This window comes from Symphalangus syndactylus, chromosome 2 (assembly GCF_028878055.3).
Source record: "Symphalangus syndactylus isolate Jambi chromosome 2, NHGRI_mSymSyn1-v2.1_pri, whole genome shotgun sequence".
Classification (NCBI taxonomy): Eukaryota; Metazoa; Chordata; class Mammalia; order Primates; family Hylobatidae; genus Symphalangus; species Symphalangus syndactylus.
Genome location: NC_072424.2, coordinates 84,471,016 through 84,483,654, shown reverse-complemented (window position 1 = coordinate 84,483,654; position 12,639 = coordinate 84,471,016). Strand labels below are relative to the sequence as shown.

The following is a 12,639-nucleotide window of genomic DNA, read 5'->3' as shown; positions in this document are numbered from 1 at the left end:
AAAAAAAAAATAAAATAAATAAATAAAAATAAATAAATAAATAAAAGAAAAAAAGAAAGGGAGGGGGATTAAAAGTAGTTAATGAATGAAAATTTATGAGATATTTTTAAAGTTCCATTATTTTATTCCCCTGCTTTTTATTATTTATTTTTTAATTTTTTGAGATGGAGTCTCGCTCTGTCACCCAGGCTGGAGTGCAGTGGCACAATCTCGGCTCACTGCAAGCTCCGCCTCCCAGGTTCATGCCATTCTCCTGCCTCAGCCTCCTGAGTAGCTGAGACTACAGGCACCTGCCACCACGCCTGGCTAATTTTTTGTATTTTTAGTATAGATGGGGTTTCACTGTGTTAGCCAGGATGGTCTCGATCTCCTGACCTCGTGATCCGCCTGCCTCGGCCGTCCTAAGTGCTGGGATTACAGGTGTGAGCCACCGCGCCTGGCCTACTCTCCTGCTTTGAATCAAATAAGGTATGGCACACAGCTTGCTGAATCCCGAGGTCTACTTATTAGTACCTACTTATTTCTCTTTTCACTATCCTTCAGATCCTGTTTAAAATCCTAAAGTTACTTATTTATATTAGGAGGTGCAGGTATTTCCTAATAGGAATAAGCACTTTTTTTGTCATTTTGCAAGCTCCTCTTCTATACCATGCCATCTTTAATTTTAAACAGCCCCGTCTGATATCATCACAGAGGACCTGGCGTCAGCCACTCAAAGGGAACATTCTGCCTCCTGGGTATCAGTTGCTTTTCTTGGTAACGCTAAGTGTGGGCCAGCATGGTGCAGCGGTTTTCCCACTTGCTCCTTTGACTCTCTGTGGTGGCAGGTGATCACATCATTTTTTCACTCTGACATGTGTTCAAACTTTTGCTTTGGTTTGGGTCTTTCAGGTCTTATCAAGGAACTCATCTTACACGTGTAGACATCTTCACCTTTCAAAAACACTCTGTTCTGGAAGTTCTGTTGCTAATAATTTTAGAGTTTAATTAGCTGAGACAAAGAAAGTATTTATCACTTAAATTCCCAGACAGTGACTTGGCAAAATGAGACCTACTAGATTAAGAGTCAAAATGAAGAGGAAAGAAAAACAAATTAGGTATCATTTCATGCTAGTTGGGTATCAGTATATGAGAATGGTAAATGTTTCACTTTTTAATTTCCAGATTCAAATTATTAGTGCAGCTCATGTAGAGATACAGGAACAAGAGATAATATTATCTGAAATAATATTGAATATTATTGAATATATAATATTGAATATTATTATTTCAGCCAGGTGTGGTGGCTCGTGTCTGTAATCTCGGCACTTTGGGAGGCTGAGGGAGGCAGATCGCTTGAGCCCAGGAGTTTGAGACTAGCCTGGGCAACATAAGGAGAGCCCATCTCTCTCTCTCTTTTTTTTAATTCATTACATAAAAACAGACTGGGGCAACGGTTTATTTATTTACTTGCTTTTGACATCATATTTGCTTCTTCAACTAAAATGGTTTCCTCCATCTAGGATGTTGTGGTGTCTGAGTAATTAAAAAACTTAAAACGGTTTCTTCTTGCTATAAAGTAATGCAATTTTCTCTCTTATGGATTTCTTCCTCTTTCAGGGATTCAGAGTCAAAATTTATAAGAATGTTATTGAGCCTGGCACATAAAACTTCTATGTGAAGTTAATCAGGTTGAGTATTTGGGAGTGGGAGGATCTCAGAGAGGACAGAAAACTGTTTATGAAAACTAACAGGCGACGATGAAACATTCCAGTGGTTCTGCAGATGATTCTGACTCATTATTTTCTCTTCATGAACGTCATATTTAGAAAACAATTTTTTCTTACTAAACGAAGTGAATTTATTAAGTAACAATTCAGCTTTCATTTATCAACAACATGTAAGTGCTGGATTAAAATAACTGATCAATATGAGATGACAATGGTGTTCTAGTGAAGACACAGAAATCCAATGATAAAGCTTTATCATGAGTAAATGGATGGTTTCCATTAGATTCTGTCAAATATTGCATACAGATCTCCATTAATATCTCTGGGCTCAGGAGGCCAAAATAAAAAACACTTGTAAAGACAGTCAAGAGGAAAAGGAAACCATGAGACACAGAGAATCTAGGGTAAGGCAAAGTCTTGCCATGCGCATCCCCTCTTTGGCATCATCAGCAAATTATCTGCACGTTTTTCAGAGTGTATGTTACTTGTGTATTTTGAACCTTTTTCACTAATACCATGCTCTGCTATCTACCAAGTTTCCAATCTGTGATGGTCTGTTAGGTTACAATAAATGTTTCTATGACATCAATGAGCTCATTTGTGATCAGTAAATAGGAGCGTGAACTCAGTGTAACATGGAGTTGTTCTGGCTTCTAGGCATGGGCTCTGGAATAGCAGAAGTAAAATTGTAACTCTAAGGAGGAAAGGAAAGTTCTCAGTCATTTCAGCTCTTTCTTAGGGAAATACAAGGAGTGCCTGCACCTGGGGCTCCTCCCCAGCGAGGCATACCCCTGAGATTTGCATGATTCCGGCCCTGACGGGTTGCATTTCCTCCTATGCTCAAAGTTCCTCTTCCACCTGCTCTGCTCAGTGCTCAGAAACCAATAATCCCACTCAATTGTTTCCGTGCATTTTTAACAACCCCTGAGGCGGCCTTCACCACATGATAAGTTGCCTGCCTAGGCTATCCAGGTTACCTCTAGAAGGACTATTCATGTTTTTGTTAGTGGTTTAGTTACACAGATGTACAATTTTTGAGAAGTTTATCCCTAATCTTATTTTTACTGTAAACTCTTTAATGAACATTATGGCAGAATGCATTGTTTTTGAGGAACAAGTATCTTGTGTTATTGTAGAAGTACTGTACACTTAGTGAATGCTTACTAAATGCTGACACATTATTTATTATTGTCACAGGAATTTTAAATAGTAATTCCATGGAATGACTGTATTAATAAGAAACCTAACTACAAGACTTGAGCAAGACCATTTAACTCTCTAGAGTATAGAATCTCTGTTATTTTATTTTATTTATTTATTTTGAGACAGAGTCTTGCTTTGTCACCCAGGCTGGAGTGCAGTGCAGTGGCACGATCTCGGCTCACTGCAACCTCCGCCTCTGGGGTTCAAGTGATTCTCCTGCCTCAGCCTCCCGAGTAGCTGGGACTACAGACGCCTACCGCTAAGCCTGGCTAATTTTTGTATTTTTAGTAGAGACGGGGTTTCACCATGTTGACCAGGCTGTTCTAGATCTTCTGACCTCGTGATCCACTTGCCTCAGCCTCCCAAAGTGCTGGGATTACAGGTGTAAGCCACCGCACCCAGCCTAAAAGTCATTTAAATTTGTAAGATATGTTTACTGTTTTAGAGAGACAGAGGCTAACTTTTCATTTTCAAGGACTGCTGAACAATCATCCACGAGTTCTTGAAGTTGAATAAAAGGAAACTGTACTTGTTTTTCAAACCATTTGGCTACTGTAAGAAGCTGCTGGTCACAAAACGCACGTCCAATAAACTGCAGTCCCATTGGCAACCCTTGGTTTGAGAGTGCAACAGGGATACTCACTGCTGGCAATCCTGGGAAAAGAAGGAAACCCAGTAGGTGATTAATTCTCCATCCTAATTAGCAGAGACCTCTTCCACTTTACAGTGCTAATAAGTACAATACAGGATAAGGTTTAAAAAACAACCAAAAATATTATGCTATATAATGCTTTTCTACTGTTTCGTTTACTTAACAATATATCTTGGAAATCATTCTGTACCAGTTCACAGAAACCTTCTTCATTCATTTCTTACTGCTGTACAGTACTCCATTACTTGGTTTTATCGTAATTGAGTAAACCAGTCTTCTATGGTTGGGTATTTAGATTGTTTTCAATATTTAGCTATTTTTTACAATGCCCCAGAGAATTACCTTGTGTATGTATTTTTTTGGTATTCTTGAAATTTTCTTAGATGAAGAGGAGATTGCTTCATCAAAGGACAAATGCATATGTAATTAGATATTGCAAAATTCCCCTGCAAAGAAGTTGTACCATTTTGAACTTCCACCTACAGCCTTGCAAACAGAGTATGTTGTTCAGTTTTTGAATTTTTGGCAATCCATTAGATGAGAAATTAGCTCAGGGTAGTTTTAATTCCAGGTTTGGGCAGATAAAGTACAAAATCCCAGACCATCTTGTTATATCATAAAACAAGTTTTCAAAAATTAATGGGGACAGTTTTAAGGGATACATATAACTTGAAGGGGCTCTTATTGGCCAAATTTAAGGCAATTTGAGCATCAAAAACAATACTGAAAGTAATTGCTTATAATACATTGAATTAAAGAAAAAAAGGAAGGCTCTTCTTTAGAGAATACTGCTAGCTAATAAATGTAGAAGGAATGACAAATTTAGTAAAGCCAGAATTTTGTAATTCTGTAGCTAATATTTCAAGGACGATCAATGAATGCTAAAACTGGGTTCAAGATTATTGGAAAATAGGATATTCACATGGTCTCGAAATATTACCCCAGAAATTGCTTAAAAAATGATAAAAGGAAAAATGTACCTTTTTATAAGGAAACATCTAGCAGTTACTTCCTTAGCAAAGTGATCAACTTGGTTTCCAAAAGTGAGACAAACTGATGTTAACTGTTTCCTGACATGAGGATTATGTAGTATTTCTACCAAAAATGTTTAACTCAACCCAATCATGAGGAAGCAATCTGACAAATCCTGATTATGGATGGGACATCCTACAGCACAAATGGACTGGGCTCTTAACATTTTTTACGTGCTAAAGATAAGAACTGTTGAACCAGAGTTCTACATCCAGCAAAAATAACCTTTAAAAATCAAAGGGAAATCAACACATTCTCAAAAGGAAAGCTTTGATAATTTTTCATCAGCAGACCTACCCTACAAGAAAGGCTAAAGAAATGTCTCTAAACGGAAGTGACAAAATAAAGAATCTTGGTACTTCAGGAAGGAAGAAAGAACACAGTAAGCAAAAGTATAGGTAAATGTAATAGACTTTCCTTTTCCTCTTAAGTTTTCTACATTATGTTTGATGATTGAAACAAAAATTATAGCACAGCCAGATGTGGTTTTAAAGAAAAAGGAGAGGTGGGGTGATTATTCTAGAGTTTAAAAAGATACCATAAACCAATGTAATATATCAGGAGGAAAGACAACTTATAAAAGACACTTTTGGCAGAACTGAGAAAATTTGAATATAAACTATATTTGAATTATTACTCAATCATGTTAGTTTTCTTAGGTATGACAATGGAATTGTGGTTCTGTAGGAGAATTTATCCTTATAAGATTTGTACAAAAGAATTAAGGGGTGAAGTGTCATGACATCTGAAACTTTCAAATGATTAAGGTAAAAACAAAGTTGTGTGTGTGAGTGTGGGTGTGTAGAAAGAGGAAGAGAAGGGCAAAGCAAATAAAGCATAATGTTAACAAGATTACATCCAGGTGAAGGGCATATCAGCATTCATTATACCACTTTTTCAGCTTTTCTGTGGGTTTTAAATTTTTCAAAATAAAAGTTAAAAAAAAAACTACTAAGTGTGTTGTGTTTGTGTGTGTGTGGTGAGAGTGCAAGCATATGTACTCATATGGTTTGGATCTGTGTCCCCACCCAAATCTCATGTTGAATTGTAATCCCCAGTGTTGAAGGTGGGGCCTAGTGGAAGGCGACTGGATCATGGGGATGGTTTCTCATAAACGGTTTAACACCATTCCCCTTGGTGCTGTTCTCGTGATAGTGAGTGAGTTATCACAACACCTGGTTGTTTTAAAAGTCTGTAGCACCTTCCCCCTTTCTTGCTTGGCTGGGCCATGTAAGACATGGCTACTTCTCCTTCACCTTCCACTGTGAATTTAAATTTCCTGAGGCATTCACAGAAGTGGAAGCTGCTCAGCTTCCTGTACAGCCTGCAGAACTGTGAGCCAATTAAACCTCTGTTTTAAATTAAATTATCCAGTCTTAGGTATTTCTTTACAGCAGTGTGAGAACAGACTAATACATGTACACACACACACTCCTAAGCATTCCAAAAGGATAGACTTTTGCTTTTAGGGAACCATCTAGCTAGAATCTTAAGTTGAAGACCAGGGTACCTGCCTAAGAATTTGAAGAAAACCAGAATGTTCCTGAGGAATCCTCACCTGCCATATTTACAGGTTGTGTAAAAATATCATCCTGGGCACTTCGGGTTCTGTTGTCCTCTTTGATGAACTCCAAGTATGGTACAGCCTCACTCAAGGTGGTGGGAGTTAACAAGACATCTACTCCAGAGTTAAAAACATTTACAAAGTCATTAGCAATGAGGCGTCTCACTTTCTGTGCTTTGACGAAATAATTTTCATAGTTTCTGTGGGAAAAAAGTGGGTGACGTTTTTAAGGATTTTTTTGTATTTTTCTTTTAATCAATTATCTTACATTAGGCTTGATAAAGAACCATTGGATTTCCATTTTCTGGCTGAACAAAAAGTTTGGCTTGCCTGTGTAATGCCCATTCTCTTCCCCCCAGCTCCCCAGTGGTGGGGCGTATATCAGAGAGGAGTGTTTTTCTATCATAGACGCCATAGGGGAAAGTTTGGGGATGAAGCAGAGCTTAAAGGCATTTCAATTAAGTTAGAAAACTGACACAGACTGTTGAGAAATCTTTGCCACTTTTCCCATCCCAAAACAGCCTGGGGCCTGACATCTTCTGCCCTGGGCCCCTTTCTCTTGATGTGGAAAGTCTGAATACAGTATTTATAGACTTCTAAGGTTTTAAAATCCTGCATCAGGAATAAAATCAGAAATACTGGTTGGTTAAATAAAGAGTTTAGGCATTGTTTAAAAAAAAAAAAGAATCACTGGATTCTTGGCTTTTATGAGGAGGCACCACTAAGATTCTGAACATATAAAAATGAATTCTCTTCCACTGTGTTGCCACTCTAAGAGTTTGTATATATAATCAATCAGAATTCAGAATTCACTAGTAGATGCAATTCTACATGTATAATCTCAAAATATTAATAATTCCAGGGCTATCATTAAACCAGAATATTCATTGGTGAGGAAAGTAAAGTACACAGCAATAAATGACTTTCTAAAGGTAACTAAGATAGACTGGTAGACTATGCAGTATTTGAATTTTGTATTTTATGGATAGGTACAGCCCAGGGATAGAAATGTGAAATTCAAGAATGCTTATTTTACTAAAAAGACTAAAGAAAAAGCCAGACATAGGAGTAACCATAAGTCAATGATACCAAGAAAAGGAAAAAAAAATCCTTTAGATTCTTCTGAAGCTGTTAGGAGAGGCTAGTAAGAACTAACTGTTCTAAACCTCAGTTTCCACAACAGTAAAAATGGATATACCTGCTCCAGTTTTACTGAGGGCCAAATAAAATATGATAAAAATGTGAAATACGTTTTACTCTAAAAGAGTGGTACAGAAATATCATAGGTCCTTACTCTTGACCACCAGGTCTACAGAGAGACCAATGCAGGCATCAAGTATAATTTACACAATGACAATAACTAAGTGGTTTAAACACCACATTACAAAACCCGAATTTTATAAAAAACAAATACTAGCCGTGCCTGATGGCGCATGCCTGTAATCCCAGCACTTTGGGAGGCTGAGGCGGGCGGATCACAAGGTCAGGAGTTTGAGACCAGCCTGGCCAACATGGTGAACTCCTGACTCTACTAAAAATACAAAAAAATTTAGCCGGGCATGGTGGTGGGCACCTGTAGTCCCAGCTACTGGGGAGGCTGAGGCAGGAGGAGAATCTCTTGAACCCAGGAGGTGGAGGTTGCAGTGAGCCAAGATCGCACCACTGTACTCCAGCCTGGCGACAGAGCAAGACTGTGTGTCAAAAACAAAAAAACAAAAAAAACAGATACTTGTTCTCTATTAAATTTCTTCCTACTTTAAATACGGCTCAGAAGAAGAACTGCTTCCATCCAAGATGGAGTAATGGAGATGGGATTTAATGGGATTTATTCTGTGCTATGGTTTGAATGTTTGTCCCCTCCAAAGGTCATGCTGAAATGACTGTTACAGCCACTGTAACAGTATTAAGAGATGGGGCCTTTAAGAGGTGACTGGGCCATAACAACTCCACTCTTGAGTGGGATTGGTGCCATTCTAAGAGGGAAAGTTCAGCCCCCACCATGTGCTTTCCCTTTCTCTCCCTGTTTTTCTCCCTACCCTTGCTTTCTGCCATGTGTGGACATAGCAAGAAGGCCCTCGCCAGGTGCTGGCTTCTCAGTGTTGGACTTCCCAGCCTCCAGAACTGTGAGCCAGTAAATCTCCGTTTATTATAAATCACCCAGTCTCAGGCATTCTGTTATAGCAGCAAAAATGAACGAAGACTGCTTCTCAGAATAGGGGATTAAAAAAAAAACAAAAAAGAACTAAGAAACTCTGCCTTCTTAAACAACTAGAAAACTGGACAAAATATATGAAATGACCATATTCAGACATTAGACAACAGACGTTCAGGAGAAAAAGTTATGAGAGAAGAGAAACAAATGAAGTAAGCCAGGCCAGGTGTGGTCCCTCATGCCTGTCATCCCAGCACTTTGAGAGACTACGGTGTGCTGGGCGGGGAAGATTCCTTGAGCCCAGGAGCTCGAGACCAGCCTGGACAACACAGGGAGGGAGATCCTGTCTCTACAAAAAATTCTGCAGTAGTCCTAGCTTCACTGGGGGGTGGGGAGTGTTGAGGGTTGCTGAGAAGAGCTTGAGTCTGGGAGGTCGAGGCTGCCAGTGAGCCATGGTCATGCCAATGCACTCCGGCTTGGGTGACCAAGTGAGGCCTTGTCTCCAAAAAAAGAAAAGAAAATGAGATATGCCCTTTGATTTCCCCAGCTTAATGCCTAGGGGCAGTTTTCAGGCCTCATTCCAGAGAGAAAGCTAAACAGTATGTGGCGGGGGTAAGTTAAAGGCACAGAGATCTGAAGTTCAAGGAGGCAAAGGCAGCTAGAATTTACAAAGCAGGGTGCTGAATAGGAGGGAGTGGCACATAGAGAGAGCTCAAGAGATCTGCAGGGAGATTCCTTGAGTCTTTGGCTGAGCACTGATCTATGAATGCATGAGAAGAAATTCCCAAGGCTGGGGAAACAATCCCTAAAGAGCAGTGGACCGAACAATTCCTAGAGCTCAAACAGGGCTGGGAATAGTTTGTGTTTCTGACAGCCAAAGCGAAAAGACTTGAATATATGCAGGATCAAAGCATCACCTCAAAGTAAAGTAAAATTAGCCCTGGACTAAAGGCTGCTTTGGATTTATCTTAACAAAGCTTTAAAAGAAGCCTTGAAAAGATCCAACAAATTCCAAGCACCTTTATTGCATCCTGCGAAAAAGCCCAACACTGTTTAAAGGAATATAACAAAAGTCTAGCAAATGACAATGTAAAATTCACAATATACAGACATGAAAAGCAGCAAAAAATATGACCCATAACCAGAGAGGGAAAAAGCATTAATACAAACAGATGCAAAAATGCTGGAATGAGTAGATAAGAACATTAGAACAGTTACTATAAATATTTTTTTTTTTGTTTTTTTTTTTTGGAGACAGAGTCTCACTCCATCACCCAGGGTGGGGTGCAGCGGCACAGTCTCAGGTTACTGCAACCTCTGCCTCCCAGGTTCAAGTGATTCTTGTACATTGGCCTCTCGAGTAGCTGGAATTACAGGCATATGCCACTCCACCCAGCCAATTTTTGTATTTTTACTAGAGACAGGGTCTTGCCATGTTGGCCAGGCTGGTCTTGAACTTCTGACCTCAAGTGATCCACCCACCTTGGCCTCCCAAAGTGCTGGAATTACAGGTGTGAGCCACTGCACCCAGCCTAAATAAGTTCTATATGTTCAAGAAGGTAGAAGAAAACATAAAATAATGAAGAAATTGAAGGGATAAGAAGACCCACATGGAACTTCTAGAGAAAAAAATACAATGTATAAAAAATATACTGGAAAGAATTGACATAACAGAAAAAAAGATCAGTGATTCTGAGAATAGTAATGGAAACTAGCCAAAAGGAAGCAGAGAAGGAAAAAAGACTGGGGGAAAAAAAAAGAATGTAGTGTCTGTGAGCTGTGGGACAACATCAGGCAGATTAACACACATGTGAAAAGAGTCCCAGACAGATGGAGGACAGAAAAACTATTTGAACAAATAATAGCCAAAATTTTCCAAATTTGATTAAAACTATAACCCAACAGATCAAAGCTGCTTAACAAACCCCTATGCAGAAGAAATATGCAGAGAACCACACCAAGGCACATCACAGTCAAATTCCTGAAAATCAATGATAAAGAGGAAATCTTAAAATCAGCCAGAGGGAAAAAAGATACATTATATACAGAGGAATGACCATAAGAATGACAACAGACTTCTCAGAAACTATGTAAGCCAGAAGACAATGGAACAAAACCTTTAAAGTATAGAAAGAAGAAGCAACCTATACTTTTTATTTTTTTAAAGAGATGGGCTCTTGCTCTGTTGCTCAGGCTTAAGTGCAGTGGTGTGATCATAGCTCACTGCAGGCTCTAACTCCTGGGCTCAAGCAATCCTCCCACCTCAGCCTCCTGAGTAGCTATAACTACAGGAGTGCACCCTGTGCCCACCTTACCTATATTTTTAAACCCAGAGAAAATATCTTTCAAAATTAAAAGCAAAATAAAGAGTTTTACATATAAACCAAAGCTGAAAGAATTCACTCCCAAATGACTACAAGAAATATTAAAGAAAGTTCTTCAAGTAAAAACAAAATTATACCAGATGGAAATTTATATCTCTAGAGCAGAGAGAAAAGCACCAGAAATACTAAATATGTAGGTAAATATAAATGACACTATTTTTCTCATTTTAGATCTTTTTAAGAGAAAAATTACTATTTAAAGAAAAAAAGCAGAAGAAAAGGTTAAAAGAAGAAAGAACAGATGGAACAAATAGAAGATAAATAGCAAAAGGTAGATATAAACATGGTACATAAGTAAATATTTATGTCAATTAAAAATAAACTCTTCCTGGCTGGGCGTGGTGGCTCATGCCTGTAATCCCAGCACTTTAGGAGGCCAATGTGGGTGGATCACGAGGTCAGGAGTTTGAGACCAGCCTGGCCAACATGTTGAAACCCCATCTCTACTAAAAATACAAAAATTAGCCAGGCGTGGTGGTGGGCACCTGTACTCCCAGCTACTCGGGAGGCTGAGGCAGAAGAATCGCTTGAACCCAGGAGGTGGGGTTGCAGTGTGTTGAGATTGTGCCACTGTACTCCAGCCTGGGTGACAGAGTGAGACTCCGTCTCAAATAAATAAATAAATAAATAAATAAATAAATAAACAAACAAACAAACTCTTCCTGGCACATAAGTTGACTTTTTAAAATAAAACAAGTATTAAAAATCCCATTTTTCCTATTACCTTTGTCCACCCAAGTTGACCCAACTTGGAACTGACTCAGGAGCTAGGGATACCAGCAGTAATTTTAACTTTATCAGAACCCCCAAATGGTGATCATGAGAAATGCTTTCTGACTCCTCTCCTTCAATTTCTCTTTATGCTGTTACAATGACCTATATAATTCATCAACTTGTGCCCTGAGATAAACAATATGGTTCTAATCAGTAATATGTGGCAAAAGTAACATCTTTAGCTTAATAAAAGTTTTTGCTTAGAAAATTTCTTAGCAATATTTCATTTTCTTTTCCTACTCCAAAGTCATTACAAACACCTGGTCAATATGGTAACAGTCTTTTAATCTGGAACATAATCAAATAGTATTCTTTTTTTTTTTTGAGATGGAGTTTCACTCTGTTGGCCAGGCTGGAGTGCAGTGGCATGATCTTGGCTCACTGCAACCTCTGCCTCCTGGGTTCAAGTGATTCTCCTGCCTCAGCCTCTCGAGTAGCTGGGATTACAGGTGCCCACCACCACGCCCAGCTAATTTTTGTATTTTTAGTAGAGACAGGGTTTCGTCATGTTGGCCAGCTGGTCTCAAACTCCTGACCTCAGGTGATCTGCCCACCTCGGCCTTCCAAAGTGCTGGGATTACAGGCATGAGCCACTGGGCCCAGCCTCAAATAGTATTCTTAGAAAAAGTAATCAATCCTGTGGCCTGGCATGGTGGCTCATGCCTGTAACACCTGCACTTTGGAGGCTGAGGTGGGTGGACTGCTTGAACCCAGGAGTTGGAGACCAGCCTGGGCAACATGGTAGGATCCCATTTCTACAGAAAATACAAAAATTAGCTGGGCATGGTGGTACATGCTTGTAGTTCCAGCTATTAGGGAGGCTGAGGTGGGAGGATCACTTAAGCCCAAGAGGTCGAGGCTGCAGTGAGCTGAGATCACTTCACTGCACTCCAGCCTTGGTGACAGAGTGAGACACTGTCTCAAAAGTAAAAAGTAATTCTAACTATCGGCCCTGAGAGGATGCACAAATGAATAAAATGCTTTCTGCCATTGAGGGCATGGAGAAAAACTCCAAGAAGCTCTTCGTTACAATAACCAATCTTGCTTTTTCACACTTCTCATGTCCTCTTAGACACTCTTCGTGGTATAGAAGATGAGGCCTGTTCACAAGATTGTGAATAAACTAATAATGAAGACAACTGAAGAAGGAGTCATAGTCATTTTGAATT

At 39.3% G+C, this 12,639-nt stretch overlaps 1 protein-coding gene across 1 annotated transcript in view; it reads right to left on the bottom strand.

The window, feature by feature from the left end:
* Positions 1 to 1,815: 1,815 nt before the first annotated feature.
* QRSL1 (glutaminyl-tRNA amidotransferase subunit QRSL1) overlaps positions 1,816 to 12,639 on the bottom strand; it is a 37,396-nt gene continuing 26,572 nt past the window's right edge. Inside the window, exons 10-11 of the mRNA XM_055260357.2 lie at positions 6,155 to 6,360; positions 1,816 to 3,566 (exon numbers count right to left, since the gene is read on the bottom strand). Coding sequence (XP_055116332.1) covers positions 3,346 to 3,566; positions 6,155 to 6,360 — 427 coding nt within the window. The 3' untranslated portion in view covers positions 1,816 to 3,345. The remainder of the gene's footprint in view (positions 3,567 to 6,154; positions 6,361 to 12,639) is intronic.